This window comes from Limulus polyphemus, unplaced genomic scaffold, assembly GCF_000517525.1.
Source record: "Limulus polyphemus unplaced genomic scaffold, Limulus_polyphemus-2.1.2 Scaffold993, whole genome shotgun sequence".
In the NCBI taxonomy this organism is placed as follows: Eukaryota; Metazoa; Arthropoda; class Merostomata; order Xiphosura; family Limulidae; genus Limulus; species Limulus polyphemus.
Genome location: NW_013666603.1, coordinates 52,489 through 80,157, shown reverse-complemented (window position 1 = coordinate 80,157; position 27,669 = coordinate 52,489). Strand labels below are relative to the sequence as shown.

Below are 27,669 nucleotides of genomic sequence, written 5' to 3'. Positions count from 1 at the left end.
ATGGGCTATCTGTGCTCTGCCCACCACGGGTATCGAAACCCGGATTCTAGCATTGTAAGTCCGCAGACATACTGCTGTGCCACTGGGGGGCTCTTTTTTTTGTCACCCAGCAAGTACATATAGTACCAGAGACGAGTAATCTGGATATAGTCATTTTTTAAAGTATATTTTATTACTTCCAAAGGAATAAATAAATGCTTGCTAATTTCACTGTTTTCATTAACTATATAACTTATTTAGGGAATATACTCTGGTGAAAAAATATTAATGATAAAAAACTGGAAAATAGTAAACCTATCTTTTTACCTCTATATTGCTGAGTGCCCTATCCTGACTCCTCATTAGTTCCTGTAACATAGCAGGGTTTCTCACAACTTCCATTGTTTGTCGCAGCAAATCAGGATTGTTCAACATGTGATTAATTTCTGGATTTCTCTTGATGAAGTAATAAAAATCAGAAATTAATGTGTGATTTGTGATTTATATGTGTCTCATACATTTTACATGAAAGAACATACACCATTTCTATATATTAAATTTGGAATTGCTTACAAGGAGAAAACAAATGCTATTTTGGAATACTGCCAAATGTTAGGAACATAAATACTGAAATTTCAGTGGTAACTTATTTCACTAGTAATGCCATGGATAAAAGCATGACTGCATCTATTACACTAATTTTCCCAATTAACCACCAAGTCACTCTGAAACATTTTATACCTTACATGAATATATGTACAAGACAAACAATTGCCTGTTTGAACCATTTCAGAACTCTTCTTGCTTCCATAATCACAAAAATGAAAACCAGAATGAACAGTGTTAAGACATTAGTTTTTGTCTTGTAATAAATGGAAATGAGCCATCAACATCAGAAAAAATATTAGAATTATACCTCATGTTACATGAAAGTACTATTCCTATTAAAACTTTTAATATACATGTAATTTTCCCTAGGTAAATTAATAATCCTTAGTGCTATAAATAGTAAACAGTAATATCACACCAAATTTTCTTTGCATAATTAATATAACTAATTATACAATTAGTAAATCACATCAAGTCATCTTAGAAGCAGCAATTTATGAAATTAATTTTTTTGTTCATATAAGAGTGAGTTTGTTAACATGAAACCAACATGTAAATACTTCTTTCATTTATAGAATCATGGAAATTATACACAAGAATTTAGAAACAAATATAATCTAATAAGATTAACATTAAAAAAAAGATGGCAGCTAGCTAAAACTTGTGATATAGGTTTTATTCTATTCTTGAACTCCCTCCTCTTAATCAGATGTGAAGTTCTGCATTTGCTGCCAAAACTGGTATTATCACTAACATAAATACAATTTAATAATGATATCTAATTCAATATCAAGAGATAGCATCTGGCAAAAACTCATGAGTGAAGCTTAAGTTCTTTTAGCTCTCTTCTTGAGCTCCTTTTTTCAGTCACATGTCAAGTTCTATCTGGGTACTAAAGTTTGTGTTGTCTCTAACATGTATGATTTTAAATAAACTGTCAGTAACTAGTGGCAACACTCTCTAAAATACACTTAAAACCATGCCATCTCACTAGGTAAGGAAGACAGGAAGGTTCAAGGCTGTTGTGAAGAGCTACATAAAAAACTAGTTGAAAGACAATTTTCAAAACTGAATGATAACAAAAGATAGAATGACAAAGAACTATCCTGAAAAAAAATCACTATCATATAATCGTTTTAAGGCTTTGAAACTACATCGAAATGAAGTGTAAAAAACATCAGTGTTACTTGTGCATATTTAATCAATTCATTATAACCTACAGCTATGTGAATCCTTTACAGAATGTCTAACACTAATTGATAATACTTTAATATTTTGATTTTGTTGCTCTGTAATGTGCACTTGCAATGCATATGAACATAGGAGAGAATTTTCAAGACAATTTGAGAAGTTGTTTTAAGTTTAGAATTATTACAAATGGACTATCGTGTGAAACCTTTTGTTTTGGTTATTTTACATTTGATGTAATACTTTTTGGTATGACGAAGCTTCAGCCATTTTGCACTATGAATTTACTGATTGCAAGTTGATTTACAGTGAAGTCTAATGTGACAATGATATAGAAAAATATTTTGCTCTGCTAATTGTTTACAATATATTAAGGTTGGTAAATATTACTTACCTGTTCTTGTGAAATAGTTTACTATTCATAGTTAGAAATTTGTTCTGCAATGTATGTTTAAAGTAGTACCTCAACCAAGAGCATTACAAATTATCAATGTATTCACAGAAATTTGTACATAATTGTTTCAATGGCTTTAAAAAATTTAAGAATTGGTGTGTCAGTAATGAGACAGCTGATCATGGGAAAAAATTATATACTGAACTTCTTTGTATTGATACACATAAAGTTCATTTTTTCTCATTATTACCGAGACAATTATAATTAAGAATAGTATACATAATAATAGTAACTGTGCACTTGAAACACATTTAAAAAAAATATTCCAAAGTCAAAACACTGTATCAAATATGCAGCACTGATAATTAAATCGAAAGAAGGAATACATTTATTTTTTATTAAACAGTAATTTTTTTTGTGCACCAAACATATTCCACTAAATTCAAAGAATGTATTTAAATGGTAAATAAAATTGTTACTACTAATAAATGAAAAAAGCTATGTCACTGATGTTCTATATTTTCAAAGATATAATTTTTTACATGAAACCTCATGAAATTTTATGACTAAATAGTTCTCAGCATTACTTTGAGCTGTTTATTGTTGTTCAAACTGTGAAAACAATTAAGTTTTATTCTCTATAGTTACTGTACCATGTACAATTTCTAAGCTTGCTCTCACTTCAGCAACAAATGTCAGTAAAAGTAGTATTAACATGTAAAACTTTAGCTCTATTGGTTATTGATGTTTCCACAAATACCAGTCGTAACACAAAAGTAACATAACCCAACTTACATAACTATAAATTCCTATCTCTATAACACACACACTCAAAACACAAAAATCTCAACTGGTCATGAATGTTACTGAAAATGAATTTTTGCAACCAATGGCATGCATGTAAGTATGACATTAAACATACTCATTTCTAAACATGACAAAGGTCAATAGTTATTTATCTTGATCTTGACACAAAAAGTGTAATGAGAAGACAAAAAAGTATGTGGGGAATGTATACTTTTTTGGAAGTTGAATATTTGCTCCTATGGTGAAAGTAAATCACACAAGCAGAAAATGTCCATATTTAACCCAAAAACTACTGGCTACTAATTTCTTAATAAGTAATGTTGCACTTGTTATATTTCATTCCTAAAATAAAACTAATGGATGAAATTGTTTGAAATTTAACAACAACTTTCCTAAAAGTATGTAATTTCAGAATTTACATTAGGAAACAGTTTTTATAGAAAATAAATAAAATACTTACATTTGTTCCAGATTTGAATTATTTATGTTTTAGTTAATTATTCTAAAAATATCTATAAAAATGTTTTATCATTCCATAAAGTGTTAATTTTTGTCTATTTCTAATTTTTTTTTAAATCACGCACTTTTCTTATGTTTTAAGTAACATACAAGACCAAAAATAATATTTCTAACTAAACCCAAACAATAAGCAAGTATTTTTTATTATCAAATGTAATATCATATATCATTTTAAACTTATTTCCCAAATATATTTATCTTTATTTAAGTTTGCTTGATCATACCCATAATTTGGTCTATTGTGCTAACAAAACCATGATGACAACAGCATAAACCGTGTTCATTTGCCATAAGTAATCGTATCTCACAGCCACTCTCATTGATCTACAGTGAGCACATTTAAACATTACTGTAGAAATGGTCGTTAGAAAATACATGTATGCTATTGTGTGAACCGTACTTGAATACAATTTGTTTGATCTTTCAAACAAGTATATTTTAGCAGATGTTCTTGTATGTGGCGTCACAATACAAAGTACTTTATCTTCCATTTCTAGAGTATGTTTAGCAAAGTTATGGTACAGGAATTTTGTATAACACCCACCTGACACATGGCTAAATCAATACATGGTACATACTGTAAAAAAGAGTTTATCAAAGGATACAGACACCATAAATGACAAACTAAGTGACTTTACAGCAGTTAAAAGATTAGTCTAAGTTACATTCTTCCAATTAGAATTGTTCAAAGGCCAGATATATTGGAATTCGAAACTCAAGGGCATTCACACTCCTGCTGTGGCAGTGCTCTGCCAAGTGCCCATTTTGTTTCACCCCATTTTTTTATATCAATCTGTTTAGTCATTTCACAACCAATACATGATATTTATTTATTTTCATGTGCAGTCTAAGTTTCAAGGTTCCCAAATGAATAAAAATGTGTTTAGTTACTAGGAAAAAGCCAGTCATACAATCCTTGTAAGAGCCTGTTGTCAATAGAAATCTAATATAAGGTAAGATGTGCTTTTATGCATAATATTCATAAATATTCACAGATGTCATATTGCTTATGATGAATATTTAAACAGTTCTTTTATTGAAATTAGTTTTTCATGTATTTTTTGATTTTATGTTTTAGTCTATACACACACATATATATATATCACCAACACACATGGAGTGATATCTTTCAATCAAGTGTAATGTCAGAAGCACTCACAACTTTATGTATAAAACAAAGGAAAAGTTTAAATTGTATTACTTTTACCTGCCATTTACACAAAATATTAATTTTTTGTGTTCATTAAATATCCATGATAGCAATAACTAATGAAGTATTTTTTTTACAGAGTGAACAGTGAAAAGATCATATAACAAGGGAGTCTCAAATAAGGTAATATATATATGCTTTTATTCAAACCACATGTTCTTCATAAATTTTGACAGATTCTAATTCTAGTTATAACAAACATCTACATCAGGTTCATTGTTTTCAGTATATTTTCTGGTATTATGATTATACGCACATACAAAGTATATGGAGTTATAGCTTACAATTTGATGTAAGGAACATTTACGATGCTTAGGACAAAATGAATAAATTACTTATATGTACTAGTTCTACCTGAAACTTACACAAAATGTAAATTTTTTGTGTTAATCAAGTCTCCAGAATAGCAATAACCAATAATGTATTTTTCCTCTAGTTTCAACACTGAAAAACCAATTTTATCTGAGTCCTTTGATTCTCACATAAAGTAAATTGTATGCTTTTATGCAGATAATGAAATAACATGTACTTAACCCTATTGACACGGGTCAAAGGCCATGTCATCACATTTGTTGATTCATATTAAAAATTTTATTGAACTACTATCGTATGAATTTATGTCAATAAGTCTGGTATCAAATTGTAGATTATAATTCAAGTATTAGTATGATCCATTTGTTAATTTCTTAATTTAAAATCAAACATTAAAAAAATACACCTAAATATAAATTTTTCTGGATCATATGGCATGTTGAATGCAGTATTGGTTCAAATTAGATGTTTGTGATGTCCAAATACAAAGTCAAAATAATGATATTGACAAGCTAGAATATAAAATAAGAACCTCCTATCTTTTCTATTTGCCAAGATATATCTACATTTACTGAATCACACACAGTGACCTCACCCAACTCTTTACACTTTTTGAAATGCTTACGTACACCTACTTCTGTCTCTGCTGTGTGAATAACCAATCAAAAGCTCAGAATGTCCCCTAGTGGCTTTCTCAGTCTCTATGGAGAATTCGGGCAGCAATCTTTTTCTTTCCAAGCAGTAAGGTAAGACTTTAGTGAGCTCAAAATTTCATATTTTTTTAGACCAAAAGACAGCTTAGTTACCAATACCAATAAAATATTCTACTCTACAGAAAGAGCATCATTCCATAAAGTTACATTGGACAGTTTGCCAAGTCTGTAAGATTATTTTCAATTTCTAAACCATCTATATTTTCTAATGGCATACACATTTTTGCTTCACAGTGTAAGCATCCAAGCATTATGGATTAGGTATTATTTACTACAATTTATGTTTTATTTATGTTTACATTATGTAAGCTACTGTTCTAACAGACTATACATAACAGATGTTGTGTAACAATTGATACATTTTGTTTAGCCTATCAAAATACTCTTAACTGTGACAAACAGTACAAATGTAATTGTTAATTTAATTTGTTAAATGTTTTCTTAGAACAATTTAAGTCTAAGCTCTGTAGTTCAAATGTATATGTATATCATGTTTTCATTATATCAACCGAATATTAATAACATACTAAAATTTTCCTAGATGCCTTCTAAAACTAATGTTGAGTATCTGAAGCAGAAGAAGAATCTCTCTATTGATGAAGCGTTGCTGCTCTTCTTTGCTTCATCTTTTGCTTCTACCCCAGAAGAAGACATAATGACAATCATCCACAAACACCATCCACAGGAACCAGCATTGTTGAATTTACTGTTATATGAGGATCCTGAACCTACTCTCAGGTGAAGAAGACACTCATGACCAAAACCAATCTGGGAATAATGTTACTGGTCCTCCCACAACCAGCACTACAGCCACTTACACAATGGTTAGAAGCAAGACACAACAAAAGTCTCTGGCCTGTAGTGCAGAGTGAAAATGGGAGGTCTTCAAAGATGAGCATCCCCAATTGTTGAAGGATTTCATCCAAGGAGAGCCTGTTTCCCATCAAGCAAGCAGGTGTCAGACTCCTCTAGATTTTTTCCAACTATTTTTACCCTCAACATTGTCAACAAAATTGCTGAAGAAACAAATAGATTTGCACACCAGCAAAAAAAATACCTAAATAACGAAGTCAGAAAGGAAAGAAAAATGTTGAAATATAGTGATGTTACTCGTGAAGCAATTTTAGCTTTTATTTGCGTGGTTAATGCTATGGACATAACTCGCTTACCATCTCTTGCATATTACTGGTCTACCACTCCATCCCTTCATTTACCCTGGTTTTCCTCAGTATTTTCTAAAGGAAAATTCCTAACTATCGCTTGCTTCCTGCATTTCAATGATAATACTAGTAATCTACCTAAAACTGGTGCTAAGCATGATAAAATCTTCAAAGTTAGGACTGTGCTCGATCATCTACTAACAGCTATTCCAGCTCACTTTAACCCTTCTACGGAGCTATCTTATTGACGAACAAATGCTGGGAAAAATACGATAGAATTTCATTCAAACAATATCTACCTGACAAGCCTACTAAATGGGGCATCAAACTGTGGGTTCTGGCAGAAGCTGCAACTGGATACTGTCTACATTTTAGAGTATACTCTGGTCTGTACCTTCCAAGGGATTAGCTAGCACAGTTATAATAACTTTGATGGAAAACTACCTTGGAGGGGACACACTCTCTCTCTTTATTGACAACTGCTATTCTTCTCCAACTCTGTTTGATAAGTTGCTTTGACTTGGCACTTATGATTGTGGCACTTGTAAGAAGAACAGGGCCTGTTTCCGAGAGGAGCAGTTTTTAAGCTGTGGCTCAATGACTGCTGTGAAGTGGATTGATAAGAAAGATATTTAGGTTCTTTCTACAATGCACAGTGCCACAATAATAAAAATGACAAGAAGACAGGGAGACATTATTAGCAAGCCATGGCTAATCATGGATTACAACAAGTTTATGGGAGGAGTTGATCTGAATGATCAATTTCTCAATTATTATACCACTAAAAGTAAAACTGTAAAAACGGTATAAAAAGCATTTTTTTAGACTTGTTGACCTGTCTGTTGTTAATTCTTTTCACAGAAAAGAAACAGTAAAAACAGAACTTCCGCTTACAATTAGTGGAATTCCTTGTGAAACCACTAATTGGAAGTAAAGGAGGGCCTTCTCATTTGTCAAGTATTCAATCACCAGTTCTGGCAAGCACACATGAATAGCTCTCACCTGGGAAGCACTTTCCAGAACATGGTGAAGAAAAGGTGCCGACTGTACCTCAGCACTGGTTTAATTACGATGACTTGTAAGCACTGCAAAGTTCATCTGTGTACTTTGAAGAGTATCATACTCTAAGAATCTTCAAAGAAGTTAACTTTCTACTAAAGCCAGTGAACACGATAAAAGTATTCTTAAAATTGTGCATCACGTTTCTAGTTTTTATATTAGAAAGAAAAGTAAAACTTACTCTGACTCCTTTTATTTAATTTTCTTAAAAAACACATTGCTTTTTTAATGTTTGTCTTTTTTCTCAGCATTTACATTTAGGTCTTATTTGTTTCAAATGCAATTCTAATTTTTAATGTTTCAAAACTTTCACATTGCACCGATTTTCTAATTGTTTATTTCATTATGTAGCCAATATTTTCACAAAGACATATTTGACTATGCATACCATTTAGAAGAGCATACAAATTAAATTTTTTGTGTATCTTGAATACAATTGTTTTTATTTATTATGCATTACTATGCTCAGTTTTAATTGTATTTTTATACTCATCTTTTGTTTCAGTTTCTGCTCAAGATATGTGTACAAAGTTTTCAGTATTTGTCTGAACAGTGTACAACTTTACAGTTTTTATGTAAGCTCTTCACAGTGTGGTTTCAACTACTGATCTACACTTGGTTATCCATTTTCAGATAACTTTTTTGGTTACAACATTGAGCTTCAGCTTTCAACAAGTTTTGCATTTACTCATGATTTGTATAAAAATGTATAATAAAGTCTTCAATGTACATTTATTTTCCATCTACTTGTGATTTGCCTAAAACTGTATAATAAAGTTTTCAGGGCACATCTACATAGTGTATGTATGTATGTACAGTTTGCATGTAAGTTCTTGACAGTGTGGTATCATCAACGGATATGTGCTTGTTTATACATCTCAGTGTAGCTTTTTAGCATAAAAATGTTAAACTAGTTTTCATTTATTTTTCCATCTACTCATGCTTTACACAACACTGTATGCATACTTCTCAGTGCATTGCTTAGCAGTTTGATTTTGCTTGTTTCTTAATACTGGATGGCTAATAAATATTTTAACTTGACAACAATGTAGAAATGAAGTGTTAATTTCTTTTGTATTATACTCATGACTTGTAATAAAGTGCATGAAGTACATTTATTTATTTACAAAGCTTGTTTATTCATATATCCAACTTACAATTTACACTTTTACTTCTAAGTACTCAGTATTTGTGATCATTGATGCTCCTCTTCTGCATATGTACCTTAATTTGTAACTTTTGTATATAAATTCAATGTAATTCCATTTTCTCCTTTTATAACATTTTGCAAAATATTCAAATAAATTGTTTTTGTATATGATTTAGTCCTGTTTTAATTTATCTAAAACAAAAAAGTGTGGATCTTATACTAAAGAATAAAGATAGTAGAAAAAATAATTATTATGAGTAGGCTAACTATTGTAGTACTACTAATAGTACATACAAATCTCACAAGCTTATCTTTCTAAATAATGAATTATATTTTTGTTATGAAATAAATATAAAAATCAGCTCAATTATTTTACAATATTTTTCAACTTTTTGCACTATATCAGAGACTTATCTTTAAAAACTATTACAATAAAATTATTTTTACATATGTATGAATAGGTTTAAAACATAGTAAAAGAAAAACTAAATGTGTGGATAATTGTATTACAGTATATATGTATCTTAAGTTATGTGATGTTTTATAATAATTTGAGTCTAGTCATTTCCTCCAGGACTAAGCCAAACTCATTTGACTCATGGTGTAAAAACTTTGTGATAAAGAGACAAATTGCAAGTGGGTGCTTAGATGTTATGTGAACTCTATTCGAATAAATTATATATTTCAGTAAAATGATGAATAAACCTTAAATTATGCAGTCTCACTGTTTCTTTGTTTGTTGTTTAGCATAAAGCTATACAATAGGCTATATGTGCTCTGTACACCACCAGGAATTGAACCCTGGATTTTAGCCTAATAAGTCTGTAGCTTAGCAGTGTCCCAGCCCAAAGAATGCCACAAGTTAATATATATATATCAAACAAATGTTTAATTGGAAAGATGAAAAGAACTAAAAATGACTTATAACAAGATAAAAAAGAAACTGAAGATATAATACATAGCTATGCTGTGAGTGTGTGCAACAAAAGTAATAACATAATTACATGCTTGGGGATGCAAAATATAAAAATAACATTTTTCTAAAATAAGTTAACTTAATTTCTCATATTATATTATTAGTCAAGTGTGGAACTTTCAAATAAATAAATAAGTCACCCAATTCTTTGAATCAAGATAGATAATAGACATTATCTTCTTGGTATGTAATCTTTTCCAAATTTAGAATCTGGATCACCTAATATTATTCAAACAAGTATTTTGTGTAATAAATATATAAAGATACTAACTTCCATAAGTTGCTGCATCTGTGGATTACTTGTAATTAACTGTCTCATATACTCAGGATTATTCATCATTGACTGTACCATTGGGTTCTCCATAAGCTGACGCATCATATCAGGGTTGCTAAGAAACTGAAATATAAACAAACACATGAACTTGGTTTATTCTAAGCACAAAAATAAAAAATAAACTGTACAACAGCCAACAACTGTTTATATGTGTTTGTGTGTGTGTGCATTCACCCAAACACTTTAGGCTTCTCACACTTTGTTTTAACCCTTTCAGCACGGGCAGATGTGATTACTCGACTAGGGTATAAGATTTATACTTTTCGTTTTTATCTTATAGTTTTCAAATTTCATTTGCATAACCTCTAGAACCTTCTAAATGAATATCAAAAGATTTTAAAGATATATGTTTATATATATATATATTTTTTTTTTCATTTTTTATACCATATCCCTAACTAGCAATTATCATCAATGTACAATGCAATGAAATGATTAAAATTTGGAAATAGAAAAAAGGACATAACTTTTAATTTTTTGAAGAATATCCATTAAGATTTTCCTTTTGGTAAATTCTTAATTTCAGGTCTTTTCCTTTCATATATAGTTAATATTTAATGTTTTATTTTCCTTTTTTCTCCTTTACTATTTATTATTCATCTCAAGTCAACAATGTCTTCAAGGCATATTACAGTGTCTTTGGGAGACATGCGCAACCCTTCAGCAAAATGTTCGTTGAGCGCTTAATAACGTAAGCCTTGAGAACATATGATATATATTTAAAAAATGTTTGAATCTTTTAATTATGCATTTTGAAATATAACTAATATATAATTAACTAAAATATAATAGTAAGACCCAAATAAAATTTACACTGTATCTCTAATTATAATATATTTAGGTAGGAAACAACCATAAGTGCTAGAGTCGATCAAGCAGCCAACAATACTATGGTTGGTTCCATGTTCTCCATGATGACAACTGAATGCCAATTTCAAAATAACCAATGTTAGATTATAATTTAAAATGAGCTCTTTCTAGTGACTATAAACATGTGTATGTAACATCTACATTTAGGCTATAAACTCAAACAAATCCGTTAAAGGTGGGCATGGTACCCGTCAGGGGTGTAAATAATTATATATTTTAACTTTATTCTTTCAGAGAACTTTGAAATATGCGAGTCAAAAGGTTATGTAAGAGTCCTATTGCCTAGACGTACCTTTACTCAACTACCATTGTGTATTATTGAAGATAATCAGTGAGCCAAAGTAGAGAATTTTCATAGATTGTTGGTCATGTGACAATACATCTGAAGTTTTAAGTAGTTTTTAAAGGTTTATTTTGAAATAAAGAACTTACAACTTAAATAAAACTTTAAATAATAATATACATTATAATATTAATTTAATTCACATACACAGATAATAAAGGTGTTTAATTAATATTTGAATGTAACACAGTGATTTTGCACAAAAAAGCATTTAAAGGGCTACCCATTGCAAAAGGGTTAACAGACTGGGTAAATCTGTTATGCACTACTCAGATACCCCAATCCCAGTGTATTATATTTTCGATTAACAAGGTTTTTCTATTTCTATATTTATAACAGAATATTTTTCCACTAGGCATTATTTCAGTCATTAGCAAATAAAATGAAATTTTATAATCTTACTATCACAGCCAATCCTTCAAGTGTTTAAGCACCTTCCATGACAAAGAAATATGAAAGAAGTTATAACACATTTCTGGAGTAATAATACTTTGAATGGTACACTTTGTTGTTGGTGTGTGTAGTAAATTTTTACTACAAGCTCTAGGCCACTTCTTTGATTACAATGGATGTCATGACACTACACATATAAATACTATATGTGGTAGTCTCATATCTAAAAAGTTCTTTGAATGTCATACACAGGATGATTATTTAGTCCTGCAATTCAAATAATCATATCTCACAAGAAGTATAGCATAGGAAGGTGAAATTGGATGGAGGTGTTAGGGGTATTATATAGATGCAAATGTCCTAGTTCTCACATTGCTACCAGGAATGTTAGTGTTTTATTTTTGTAAAATTTCCATGGGTACAAATTGGTCTATCAATTACAGTGCAATTCATTCATCCAGCATAAAACTGAAAAGTGCAGAGGACACAAAGTGTAATGAAGCAGCTTTCAGGGAATACCACAGAGTGCATTACACCCAAAGAGGGTCTTTTTCCAGCACTGTTGTGCTCAAGTTCATAACAAAATTGGAAAATATAGGTTGCATTTGTGATACAGGCAGACCACCAACATCTACTGAAACTACCACTAAAGTCAGTCATGCCATATCAGAACAAGCTAGCACAAGTGACATTGTGTCACTGAGTGTCTGGCTTTACCAATTTCAACAGTTGTCTTTTCAGTCATAAACTGCATGGTACCAGGTAATTCTCACAACCAATGTGATTCCCATGATGTAGCAACAAATTGTACAAAACATTACAGAGTTGAGCATAAAAGTTGAAATAAAGTTCAATTACCTAAACTGTGAGTAGAAGTTTGGTTTTCATGCAGGATGGTGTCCTTTGCATATTGGTAACCAGCTGAAACACATCTTACAGTATCATTTTCAGGATAGAATCACTTCCAGTCACTTTCCTTGTGAATGGCCACCTCATTAAGACCCAACACCAGTCAATTCTAGTTGTGGGGGTACTTGAAGTCATGTGTGTACCATGGAAAGCCTCACAAAATTCCAGACCTCAAGGATACAACTGTCTGGGAGTTGGCAAGCATAACAGATAAGATGTGTGTTGCTGTAATATCAATTGTCAAATAGATGTAAAGAATTGTAAATGATAGAGGAGCATGTTTTGAACAGATCAGACATTAAGTCATAGTGATACCCCTGTGGCATTTGCATCCATACGATACCATTAACATCCCTGTGTAATTTCATCTTCCAGTGCCATACTGTTTGTGAGATATGAACACACTGAATTATAAAACTTTATTTATAATAACTCTGTGTATTTATATATATCTATTAATACAGGAAGTTTAAAACATTTGTAGTAATCCAGTTGTACTAAGTGTCTACGAATTTCTTTGCCCTTCATTTAATTAAAATTTTTTGACATCAGAGGATAAATTATTTGAAAATCATCTGGAACAAAGCCATTTTTAGTTTCAAAATTTACCATAATCTTTCAAATATATCTTTTTATATCCTACTTAACAGTAAGTCACTAAAAATGTATGATTTAAGAGATGTATTATTTATATCATGCCTACAACAACACAATTATAACATTATATAACTTATAATGTATTGTCTATAGGAGACACATTAGTAATAAAAAACATATATACATATTTCAAATATGAATCTTAGAAATGTCATTGTAAAATGTATTTTAATAAGAAATTTAACATAACACTATTATATCCAAAACAGTATATAAATGTATACTGGACTTGATTAGATTAAGTTATTATAACAATTTACTGACCATGTATGAAACAAAGAAATAACCATAAAAGAAATAATACATTTCTTAAATTACAACTAACACCAAAACATTATATAAATGTATTTTCTTTATGGGATAAACATGAAGTTATAAAAATAATGTTAACCAAAAAAATGACATAAAACAGTAAATCATTATAAAATGTTTGTTAGTAAAACAATGTACTGTCTCTATGAAACTTAAAACCAAATCATGACACCTAGCAACAAGTCACAGTAACATGCCATTATAAAAATATAGTGACTAAACCTAACAGTTATCATGATATTAAAAATGTATGGCTTCTAAGATCCCAAAACAGTATGTCTATATAAAAAAAGATTTACCTATACAACACACTATGATCAGGCCAACCACAAAAAAAAAAAGGTTTTTGCAGTACTCCTACCCTATATTTGGTTAAGGGTGAAGAAGGTAGGCAAAATTTTTTTTTATATTCAAGAATCATGAATTTTTTTGTTCAAAAACCAAAAATACACCATCTTTTGTGGATACCAATTTGTATACATAGACTTTAACCTTGAAGAGAAACAATAATTTTAAATGGGATAATTTGTTTATTACAAATCCTATAAATGGGGATTTTGAAGTAGATGATGTGATACAACTTACTTTTACTTTCTTATTAATTCTATTTACTAAAACAATACATAAAAACACACAATTATATCAATCATTTCTCAATAGTATTTATATGAAATTGAACTCTGAATATTTTATCAAATAAACTATATAATATACATAACAGCAGGACATATTACAGGATCCTGCAACTGAGACCAGAAGATTTTAAAGCCACAGAGTAATATGTTTTCAGTTGTACACCAAAAACTGACTTTTAATTTCTGATGTATACAGTCTATTTTATGAAAGATCAGTGAACCTTAAACTACCGTAAATTAGTAAAACACTGCAATTTGTCTTAATTATGACCTGACTGATACTAAGTGTGATAATTTGATTTTAAGTTTCAATGTGCAGTACATCAAATTTGAAACCGAACTATAAAAATAAATAGTATTTGCCAACATTTATCAACAGTAATGCAGTATAAAATATGTCAGAAAAGACAACTCAAAAGCAACACTGGTCCATGTTACTTAGGTCTAATAAGAGAAAAATAACAATTTAAAACCTATAGTAAGTATTAAAAACATGTTACCCAGATTATAGAAAACACAGGAAATGTTTCATTTATACCTTTAATGAAGCACTGGTCCATAAAAACACAGGAATGGACTTGATATGTTTCTAACTGAAACAATTTATTATTTATTTCTAGTCCAATGCAGTGAAACAAATGAAATACAACATATATTTATTCTTGTATAGTACTGACCTATTAATCTGTTGTACTGAATATGGCCTATTGTACATATTTGAATCCATTAACTGTTTCCATATGGGTAGGGGTCAAAGGGCATGTCATCACATTCAAAATTTTATTAAACTATTATTTTATGAACGTATGTAAATAAATTTGGCATCAAATTGTAGTTTATAATTCATGCTTTATTATCATACATAATTTAATTTCTTAATTCAAAAATACATATTAAAAAACAATAGCTAAATATTGTTTTTGTGTCATTGTCAGATTACATTTTATGACACTCACAACATCTATAAACTAGAATATAAAATAAGAACCACCTACCTTTTCTATTTGCTGAGATATAGTTATATTTAGAGAATTCACCACAGTAGTTCCCCCACCTCTTCCTCTTTTGGAAATACTTGTTTACCTATGCCCATTTCTCTTAGTTACATGTTTATAACCAATCAAAAGTGATCATTTTGAACTTCGTAATTCTGGCAGTCTTCATAAAGTATTTACACAGGTAAAGCTGTCATTACCATTGCAGAGTTTGAAGAATGGTAGTAAAAGTGATATAGTTATCAGAAATTATATTTTTTTAGACCTAAATACAGCTTAGTTAGGAAGCCTGATAAATTACAGTGGAATTTTGTGTCATCAGCATGGTAATTTATAATTTTTATCTTAAAATGCATATATAAAACCTACAAAAATAAATTTTTTAATTCCCCCATGTGCAAAATTTGATGAGACAAAGCAAGTAAGACACGCAAGTACAAAAAACTTTGTAAATAGTAGAGATAATTCTTTTCTATAAATTTTTTATTTACTGTCCTATGTTTACTTGTAAAGTTTACTGATAATCATGACATTTCGTGAAGATACATGTACATTATCAAAAGTTATAGTATGACTACTCTTATTGTTACTTTAGTGGTTACAGGCTGCGAGCAATGCACCCAAACCCATAGTTAGAGTTAATGTTATAATGTTTGGAGTATTAAACATAAGTTTTATAACCCAAACTGCTCTTTAAAAAATATCTTTTACTCTGTTTTTGTCCTTTTAAGCTTCATTTTGGGTCCATTTCAACAAGGCACAGCCATACATTTTAGCCAAGTTTCATCTATACGTTCTGTACATGATTCAAATTAGCTTGCCAGAAGCAAGAACTTTCCGTGGAAGGTGGGATTAGTAAACACCCTCCAGCTAGAGATAGTGGAACCATAGTAAAGTTTAGATTGTGACTACTAGCATAGCTTCTAAATACTCTGTCATTATTGGTTTACCTTTCATAGCTAAATATTCCTTAACTTTCTCAATTTGACTGACCACATGACCTTTTTTGTACTCATTTAAATTCTTTATAAATTTAATACTTCTTACATCCAAAGTAGTATGTATATCTTCAAAAAATCTGTCAGTCTTTTTAGTGAGGTATTTTTGATAAACTAAAATAAAGATTTGTCTATGATTATATTAAGAATTTGTTTGGAATAGTCCATGAGCAAAGTAATTTTCATATTAAGATTAAAAACACTTTTCTTTATCTCATAAATATCAAATTTCCTTCATGTAATCTCTAAAACCTCCTAAATACATTTCAAACATTTTTTTTTCAGTAAAACTCTATATTTTATCTGTTATTTTCTTTACCCTATCTCTATACGGAATCGGTCAATTTGACAGACCTCATAACCAACAAAAAAATCAAAATTAACCTTTTATTTTTTTGGGAATGACTTCAAATTGTAACATAAAACTGCATTAATTTATCCTGGGTAGCTTTAAGTTCATAACAGTATACATCTATTTATAATTAAATTTAACCATTTTACTGCCCTTTAAACCATGTCTAACTACTATTCATGCCATTATAGATTGTAAATCGCTCAGGGAACAGATAGCTCACGTTATTCTACTGAATTATATTACCCACAAGCTACTACAAGCTGCTTGCATGCATTGCTCCTTAAACATTTTTATTATATTATTATATATTTTACCTAATTTAATCTTAACTAACCTAAAAGATCCTTATTTTTATATGTTAATTACTTTTATAATAATAAATAAAGTAGTTACCCAATTTTATTTTTTCTTGCTGTCAATTGTCGATAGCAGATAACCCCACTTTTTTTATACTAATGGTAGTAATGCACTAAATTTTTATTTAATTAAATAATGCACCAAAGAACATAGACTAATAACATGGAAAGTATACACAATTTCTCCTAACTCTCAAAGTCTTTTGGCTTTCTAACTATGCGACAAAGAACTGTTACGAATTCATCCAAGCTAGTCGTTAACTTTACCACGAGAATGAATCTTGTACTCTGAATGAAATTGACGATATTCTGTTCAGAATAAAACATTATAAAACATGTCATTTGATAGATTAAATTCTTGACTTTCCATTGGTTGTAGGTAATATATAATTAAATGTAAGAGAGAGAACTATTAACAAATCCTGACAGAGAGGATGTGACAGGTGGGTGTGGCAGAAGGGGTCTGATTTTCTATTTCATAGCCCTGTAACCAAACAAAATTGAAGGCTATAAAACTTATGGTTTGTCTGAGCAATAACAATTTTATATGGAGCAATTTAGGTTCAATTTTGTACTTTTTTGAAGGGGTGATGCATAAAATAGAAAAGAGAATATACCTAGAGAAAATTTTTCATGTGTGTCACACTAGGGGAAATTCAGGATTTTTTAAAATATTGCTTTATAGAATTACAAACTTAAAACTTGTATACTATTAAAATATTGATTATTAGCTAAGATTTTATACTATACTAACTGGTATAACATAAACATAAACATGAATGAAAGACACTAAAAATTTGTGTCATGCACAGTAAAGCATAATTATGGTGATCAGGTTAACCAGTAAGAATCAACCAAAATAGGTCATTCATAAAGTATATCCATAAGTACAAATAAGGTGTGTTTCAAATCTAACTGATGCCTACAATCTTCTTTTTTTCAAATTTAAAAACCATATTTCTATTTTACAATCATTCCTAGTGGTCTACTAATTCACTTGTTCTTGCTGTGATCAAGATTATATTAGCTATACAGAAACAAAACAAGTATAAGAGAATACTTAAATTTCAAATCACCCACCAAATCTAGTATAGTCAAACATGCCCTAAAAGAGTGTGACATAGTCATCACATCTAATTTGTTAAAGATATTAGCTAGGGCCAATGAGGAAAGAAAACTATATATATAAAAAAAAACCTTCTGATTTACAAACTGAGGCCTCATATCAATATTGTTGGGTCAGCAGGCAGCTTACTCTTAAGGCTATAAAAAGTGTAAATTTAGCAAAGTGCAATATTCAACAGATGAATCATCAATCTTTCAATGATATTTGACCAGGGACCTTTACAAAGTTTGAACATTACAAATTATTTAACTTCAGTGGATTCACATTTGACATTGATACTTTATCGAAAACATTACCTAATGTCATCAGTGGAAACTCAATCTCTAATAGCCATATGAACAGTGAAGACTACAGGGCTAGCCAACTTCCTGTTAATTAAGTAAATTGTGCCCACGTCAACTCAAAATTTACTCGCTCATCGTGAACCCTCGATAAGATATCAAGGAAATTCCAGACTAGAAAGAAGACTTTATATTTTTTGTAAGTTTGTGAAACTTTTGTTTATAAATCATTGTTTGTAATAACTCTTTGTAATGTTTGTTTTTGTATCTTGTATTGTTGTGTGTATATTAAAACATATTTGTGTTAAAAAAGAAAACTGTGTGTGTGTCAATCTTGTTAGCAAATATCATAAACTGACTATATATTAGTTTTTACTTAACTGCTAAGTCTAAAGTACAATTAAACTACTAAATTAAAAGTCTAATTTAACTCATTTACAGACCATTTGAAATTCTAATACGTAACAAAAGGTCACTTGGTTTATGACAAATGGACAATTTTTTGAAACTGGCCTCATGGTATCCAAAACTACCAAACACCAAAATCTTGTATTTCATAAATACAATTTACTGGAAACAAGCCATACTTGTTGCAGGAGTTAAGTTTAGCTGCAACTGAGTTCAAAACAAAAGTGTGCAATATGTAAAGACATACTTTACTAAAAAATATTACAATTAATTCTAAATGTGTTTCTTCCAAATTTAACCTAAACAATATTTGTAGAAATTTTGTATGATAACAGTACCTCCTGTTGCATTCTTTGTTGCAAGTCCATGAAATTTCCAGATCCCAAACCCAAACCAGCAAGTCCTGGCAATCCTCCAATGTTTCCAAGCCCAAATGGTGTAGCAGAAATGTCAGCACCACTCTGATGACCCTGCAAAGTATCTTACACTTCAGATTTCAATAAACATAGTACACACATATTGTTATTTTGATAAACAGATTCTTATACGCTAGATACATGTCGACATATTACTATCTTCTTTAATCAAGCAAGGATTAAAATTACATGCAATAACACACACTAGAAATCTAGCTTATAACGTGCTTTAAAGTAGATGAGAAGCTGTTATGTAAATAATCCTATATAGGTTTACAGAACTTCCCACAATGCAAATTAAAGTTTTTCATGAAGAGTTTAAAATATACTTTAGACAATTTCAGACATAAAACTCTTATATAGCATACAGAAACAAAAATTTAGCTGCACATATTTATCAAAAACTTTCTTCAAAACAGAAAAAAAACTTACTGAAGTAGTTGCATAATGTTTTCCAGACTAATAAACATGTAATACAAATAACTGATACATAAGAAAATAATTTGTTAGCAGCCTAAGAAATATTATAAAATATATAAAACAAAATGAATAAGTTATTTCAGTCTAATAAAAAGTACATGTTCATTTAACCCTCTTCACTATGGGGGTCAAAGAGCATGTCATCACGTTTTTAGACTAACATTCAAAAATTTATTGAACTATTATTTTACGAATGTATGTCAATAAATTTGATATCAAACTGTAGATTATAATTCATATTTTAGTATCATACATTAGTTAATTTCTTAATTTGAAAGTAAATATTAAAAAAATCCTAAATATCAATTTTTGTGTGTCATGTGGTATTTTGAATACAGCTTTGGTTCAAATGATATGTTTGTGATGTCCAACTACAAAGTATATAGTTTCTTCCAAATCAGAAACTCAAATTAAAAATATAAACAAGTTAGAATATAAAATAAAAACCTCCTATCTTTTCTATTTGCTGAGATATTGCTACATTTAGTGAATTAATCACAGTGGCTCTGCCCACCTCTTCCATTTTTTGAAATACTTGCTTATCTATACCCATTTCACTCTATCATGTGTTTAAAACCAATCAAAAGCTCAGATTTTCCTCCAGGTAGTTTTCTCAGCCTCTTGAAGATGTGACTTTCCCAAGATTATATTTTTGTCTTCAATCTCCGAAAGAATGCAGATTAGTTATTAAGCCTGATAAAATTACAGTGGAATTCTGCAATACTGGTAAAGTAATTTATAATTTTTTGTTGTTTTAAAATGCATATATAAAATCTAAAAAAGTTATTTTGTTTTACATCCTCCACATGCAAAATTTGGCAAGGTGCATGCAAGTACAAACTTCTTTACAATCATAGGTATTAGAGATCATTGTTCTCTATATTTCTTTATTTACTGTTTTATGTTTTAAGAAAAATTACTGAAACTAAAGAACTTATTTGTAAATAGTAATAATATATATATATATATATATAATGTATTATAACCGAAATGTGTCTGCATTCTACAAAATACTGGCTCACTAGAACAAAGCCAAGACAGGTCACTTTGTAAAGGCCAGTTTTATACTACTAGATAAGGAAACGAGTGCACATGCACTGCATCATTGTAACTTCTGTAATGTTAGTCAGACACCGTTGAAAGGTCAATAAAATAATAAATATATATAGATGTATAATGTTATAAGATTTAAGCTATTTAGACTAAACATTTGTGGTTTCGTATTATAATCTGTAGTCATTCTAAAACAAAAGAAGCATAATCAGTATCTATTTCCAAATTTTTTATGGTGATTACAAGATCAGTCAAATCGACCAAACCCATATATAGATACAACAGTGAAAAAATAAAATATTTTTTTCTTCTAAAAAAAAGCGTTTGATAATTATATGGAGAAAATTAAAAGGTTACATAGATTTTGCATGTGAAATCTGAAAATTTTCTGATGCATAAAAGTATTTTTAATTTTCAAATTAAAATACTTTGCATATTGGATAGTCAACATTTGAAAAGAAAAAATTCACAAGCAAATAGGTATATAAAAAATCTTATTACTTAATAAAAAAATCTTTTGTATATGAAAGCCTTGTAATGTTTACTAATAATCTGCAAAATTTCATGGAGATATGGATACTGTATCAAACGTTTTGGTATGAAAATCATAACAAGCACAAAATGGTTATGAGGTCAGTCTCTGGGACTGAGCCCATAGTGAAAGAGTTTATCCAAGTTTATAGTCAGTCACAAAGCAAAAATATATCTTCACAAATCTGATCTGTATGATTTTTAAGATGAAACTTAAATATTGTATAAAGTATCAAAAACAAGCTTAACTAAGGTTTCTTAATCTTATGTGCACAGAATGGGGGTCAAAGTGCATATGCCATGACTTTTTACAGAGTGCCAATTTAACATGGTATTATGCATTTGATGTCAGAGTTGTGAACTATCCATTTTAACTATACTGCTGGTTTAGCAACAGTTCATGGTGGAAAAAGATGAATACCAAACACAATATACAAAAACATTAAATGTAGATATGCAGTTCAGAGGTTCTAAAGGTTATGCAAATGCACATATGATAGACAATACTATTTTTTTCATCACATGACCATCCGTCTTGCAAACTGACTTGTCAGAGTCAAACTGATGTTATTAATTCCCAGACATCTACTGAGTACAAATACTTTTATAAAACATCTAACTTTTTTTTGTATATAACAGATTTGTACACTTTACTAAAAGCCTTTCACATTTCATGGAAATATATGAAGCAAATTCAGAACTAGTTACATTCCATTTCCAATATAGGATTGGTCCAGTGGACCAACTCTGTGCACATTTGATTAATGTTTTCTTTTCTTAGATCTGTACAATGACAAACACCTAAATATTCAGAACTCCTAAAATGTCCATTGAACCCGGTAAATTTAACCATAGTAGGTTCATTTGTAAAATTTAAACAGTCATGCTATATTGTGATAAATAAAATGTTACATGAGGCATTAAGTGACATAAAGGAAAATAATTACTACTACCTTTGCTTTAAAAGTTTTGTTGTTAAGCACAATATGCACAATGAACTATCTCTGCTATGCTCACTATAAGAAACAAACCCACATTTCTAGATATTAGTCCTCAAGTTTACTGCTGAGTCACTGGAAATTGAAGGTGAAGTTTAAATTTGAAACACCTATGACTGACTGACTCATGTGAGACAAGATCACTTAAAATCTGATTTTATTTTACTTGGAGAAACTAATCTGAAGAAGCTACGGGTCATAAAAGTTGCACAACAGCAGAGATAACCATTTCCTTGTAGCTACATAAATGTATATATACAAACCATAAAGTATTTAACCATGTATAAATTTAAAATAAAAGCATCACTTGTTTTGTAATCTTAAAATTCGGGTTTGTTTGACTAGATATCAGCATCAAATCAAATTTGTCCTAAAAATGCAGGAAAAAGTGTTATTTAATCTTGTTCTGGTTAAGTAACTTTTCAGAAATGTATATTACAATAATTTAATAAGCAAGTGCAGTTTTCGAGCTTATATAAATTGACTGAAATGTTATAATTAATAATAGAATCAAATTATGAGGCAGCCAAAATATTACTTGGATATTTGTTGCTAGAACAACTGTTTTGTCAGGGTTTTATGTAAATGTGGGCTGAGGATTCTTCTACAGTAGGTGTCTGTAACTTGTTGGTAATAAATGTCAATAATAAATGGATAATCCACTTGTTTTAAAATAATATATTCAAAACAAGTCAAATGTAAGTACAAAAATTCTTTATACTATAGGATACCACAGTTTTATCTAAAACTCTTAATAATTCTCTTTTCTTGTCAAAGTCCACACATGCTGATTCAATTAGTTTACAATCCAATTAAAAAAGACGAACTATTTTTCTCTGCTTTGTTTATTTTACTGTAGAATTTGTCATGGATTCACTTACATTACTCTGTGGGTTACCACAGCTGTATCTCAAACTGTAAATAATTGTCTCCTTTTCGTCAAAGTTCACATAGATGGGTTCAATTAGTTTAGAACACCCTTTGACAAGACAAATTATTCTACTTATTTCTATTAAACTCACTTTAAAATATCAATGTCTGTTATGGCTAATTGCTGACATGCTGGCTAACTTCACATTTACTAATTTTTTTCTAACTGAACTTTTACTTTCATGTCATTTTTCCTCTGCTTGACTTGCACTCACTTCGTCAGTTATATTTTGTTGACTGAGGCCTCAAACTTTCTATAAACTACGTGACACTATAACTGAACAATACTCATTTAAGGTAAGAAGAAAAATTCTGAAAATTCGAGTAATTTGGCATCAACAATACTACAACAATTGAACCACATACAAAGTATGACTCTTACTAAGTTACGCAACCAAACTTGTCATAACTATCACCTTTAAAGTAATTACTTTTAACTCACATTATGAAAAGTGAATATTAAATACTAATAATCTAATAACATAAACAATAATGCTTACACTAAACAATCTTGTATATACAACATGTTTATAAACTCAACATTTTTTTATTATTCTCTAACATGTCATGTATTTAAAAAGAATTAGAATCTTACTTGCCTGCAAAATTCTGGTCTTATACAAAGTTACATATTTCTAACAGCATCAGAAAATACATATACATTCACCCGAATTACAGTTTTTCTTAACAGGAAGTTACAATGTGTTCTGTTAGTTTTGAGAACTAAATGTATTAATGTCTTTACTTAGAGATTTTCTCACACACATGTATTTATATGTATGTATGTATATATATAGAGGGTCAGAGAGATTAGCTATATGGCAACAATGCCTTAAAAAGTTGGTGCATGAAACGTTATAGATGATGAGCAATAATTTATTGGAACAATTTCCTCTTAACTGTAACTTAACACATATTTTCATTTAAGAAAATGTCAGTTTTGGTGCTATCCTACAAACTACTTAATCCCATTAACACAAATATTTTAATACCCAGACACTGTTCAATAAACACTAGGTGACAAAGCAGTTTCAGCTATCCTACATATAGTAACCTAGATTGATATCACTGATATGAATTACATTAAAAATAGCTCTACCTTACATGGGTTAATTCACAGAAGTTTACAAAAATGACTTTATGATGCTACATACCTCTGTCCCTGGTTGTCTCTCCTGATGCTGAAAGAAATGCATAGAATAGATTATATATCCTACATATAAGATTTCATAGAATGTTAATAATAATATGTTTGACAATCTTACATACAGCTTAAAGTATGTAAAATAGATGTGCAAGCTATGCAAAGAAATGTAAAACACTCTATGTCCACTTTCCACTGCTATAATCTCTAGATCTGAATTAACCAATTACACCTTGTATGATAAGTACAAAATGCTTCAATTCTCTTTTGTTTGTTTTAACCCTAGTTGTGTTCATCGTGCACTGACACAATCCCTACCTCTCACTTGAGCCGAGAGATTAGTGGTATTTGTTAACTGATTTATTGAAGTACTCACTGATCAATTAGTACAACACACCCCCTATAACCCACACAAGCAAAACAATATGTACATTTTTAATCACAGCATTATTTTAACATGATATTAATTTTCCGCTTTTCTTTTTTTAAGTAATTTTTGAACTACCTCTGATTTCATATGATAGACCTTTTCTTAAGGTCACCATTTGTAAAAGTTATAACTTTCCTATAGTGAAAATGTTTTTCCAATAGGTACTTATCTCTCATCACATATAACTATTTTTGTTCAGTGGTGCCCTCTATATACAAAACATTTTTTGCATGCCACAAAAGCCTTGCACTCCCACACATCCAAAGATTATCATGGTTCAGCTGTGTCTCATATACAAATTATCACGCAACAACTCTCCATCAATAGGAGAGCAACAAATCCTCCTGATGCATGTGATTCTATTTGATTTTAGGCAGAAAATGAAGCACCACTTTTCAGGGGGGGGAGGACAGGTGGGAAGTGTGAGACAAGGTAAGTACCTATAAGAAATATATTTCAAGTATAGGAAAATTATAGCTCCCGATATGGTACATTACATTCTCTCACATATATAGCTAGAATCCCACACTGAAGTGGAGGGACCAGCACAAGGGATAAAAAAACATCCTTTAAAATTGTCCAAACAACACCCTAGAACGTTGATTCTCTTAATAGAGAATCATACTTTGGAGATCGCACCACTTCTGTATCAGGTCTACTCTTCGCTCAGTGTGAAAAGAGGTGTTGTAGACACTGGCATAAAATGTGGAGGAGCACAATCTGAGGGAGAGAAGACAGTTGGATTGGAATCCATATCACATTATATCATAATCTCAATCCCAATGAAGAGAGACTGTAGATGAATCCTCTACAGACAGTAATGTGGGGGAAAGCAAAACTGGATGTGCTCCAAGGTGTAAAGTGTCCATACCTGGCAGGTCAACTCCAGTCAAAAACCAAGCAGAATTAGAAATATAACCTCAAATCCATGGTAGGAGGAGTGTCCACACCATCTTCATCTCAAGCCCAGATGAACGGAAGTATATAATGTGCAAACTGAAATATATGAAACGGGCACGTGTGCAATCCACAACTAACTACACATCCAAATGATGACAGGAAAAGAAGTGTCCCTGTGGGAGGTCACATCATACTCAAACTCAATCTGACAGGCACCCCACTACATCACCTCCTTCAACATCATCATTCTTTTTGTGATCATGAGGTAAAATGAGGGAGGAATAAGAAAAACACAGGCATAAACGAGAAACATCCCCAGACCATGATCCTGCCACCTCCAAACTTCACTGTTGCGACAACACAGTCAGGTAATAAGAGTTCTCCAGGCATCCTCCATACTCAGACACATCCATCAGACTGGAAGAGAATGTAGTGTGACTCGTTGCTTCACAGGACCAATATCCATTCATCCACAATCCAGGTTCAGTGTGCCTTACTCCATGACAATCGATAGTGTGTATTTGTTTTTGTTATTAACAGCTTTGGGGCTGCAGCTCTTCCGTGAAAATTCATAGCATGCAGCTCTTGACATGTTGTGGAAACACTGGGGCTGCTCACACCTCCAAACACAGATTCTCTAGAGTCTGATGGCGAGATAAGGTAACCAGCCTTCTCAAGGTGTGTCAGCTCCTGTCAGTCAATATTTTATGCCTACCTGGTCATTCCTTGGGCTCATTGTAACCTGTGGATTTTCATTTCTTCAGCAAATTGCCAACTGTCAACCTGGAAGTGTTCAGTTGTTGCACAAGAGCAGACATTTTCCCCAAATGACATCCAACTATCCTTCCCCTCTGAAGCTCTGTTAGCTCTCTTAAAAGTACTTATTGTTCGATGTACAACTTCAAAATGACTTCCGAGCAAACTGCTGGTCACCCTTATAGGCCACACTATTTGTATATTTCGTCATCAAATCCATTTTCCTGCAATAAGAGGTGTATCCCATGACTTTTGGTAGGATAGTGTATTATAAAAGCTATACTAACTGTAAACAGTTCTTGATGAAGTTGCAGTGGGGAAATGTTTGCTAAAATAAAAAATTTGTTATCATCTTCTGGGGAGTAAAAGTCATTGTATTTCTAGCTTAACTACCAAAATCCATCCAGTATGTACTATAATTTCTAAAAAGTACACAAACTCTGATAAAAACAAATCTCTAAAGTCTACTGCTGTGTGGAAAAAGGCAGGGCCTGAAGATTTAACATAGCAATATTTAGTTGACATTCATATCATTGTATCCATTTAGAAATAATCAGATATTGTCTGAGGCTGTATCTGGATTGTTGTAGACTCCAGCTACAGTATTGTGCAAAAGTGTTAGGACAACGTCAAATATTAGATTTCAGGCTACTTTCAAGGAACAATGGAAGGTACATCACAGGTGAAACGTCAGAATATTATTAATCTTCATATTTAGTACAACAGAAACTCAGTGGAATTGCTTGAGTTCAGCAAACAGTCTTTCAGGTATTGTTGCAACATACTTAATAAAAGTGTCCTTTAGGATTTTACTCCAAACATCTTTAATACACTCCCATAAAGATTCTTTCGAGGTAACTTGTGATTTGTCAAGTTTTTGATCTATCAAATCCCAGATCTGCTCAATTGGGGCTCTGTGGGAGTCATTGTATTATTTGAATGACTCCAGCAGCTTCTTTCTTAGCTAAGTAATTTCTGCATAG

At 30.7% G+C, this 27,669-nt stretch overlaps 1 protein-coding gene across 2 annotated transcripts in view; it reads right to left on the bottom strand.

The window, feature by feature from the left end:
* The window catches only part of LOC106461586 (ubiquilin-1-like), an 83,190-nt gene that overhangs the window by 32,083 nt on the left and 23,438 nt on the right, over nt 1–27,669 (bottom strand). For both annotated transcript variants that reach the window (XR_002611016.1, XM_013921428.2), the window contains exons 4-7: nt 24,611–24,637; nt 19,387–19,518; nt 10,348–10,473; nt 307–435 (exon numbers count right to left, since the gene is read on the bottom strand). Coding sequence is in view for 1 of the 2 variants with exons in the window: in XM_013921428.2 (XP_013776882.1) it covers nt 307–435; nt 10,348–10,473; nt 19,387–19,518; nt 24,611–24,637 (414 nt within the window). In the remaining variant the exon portion in view is untranslated. The remainder of the gene's footprint in view (nt 1–306; nt 436–10,347; nt 10,474–19,386; nt 19,519–24,610; nt 24,638–27,669) is intronic.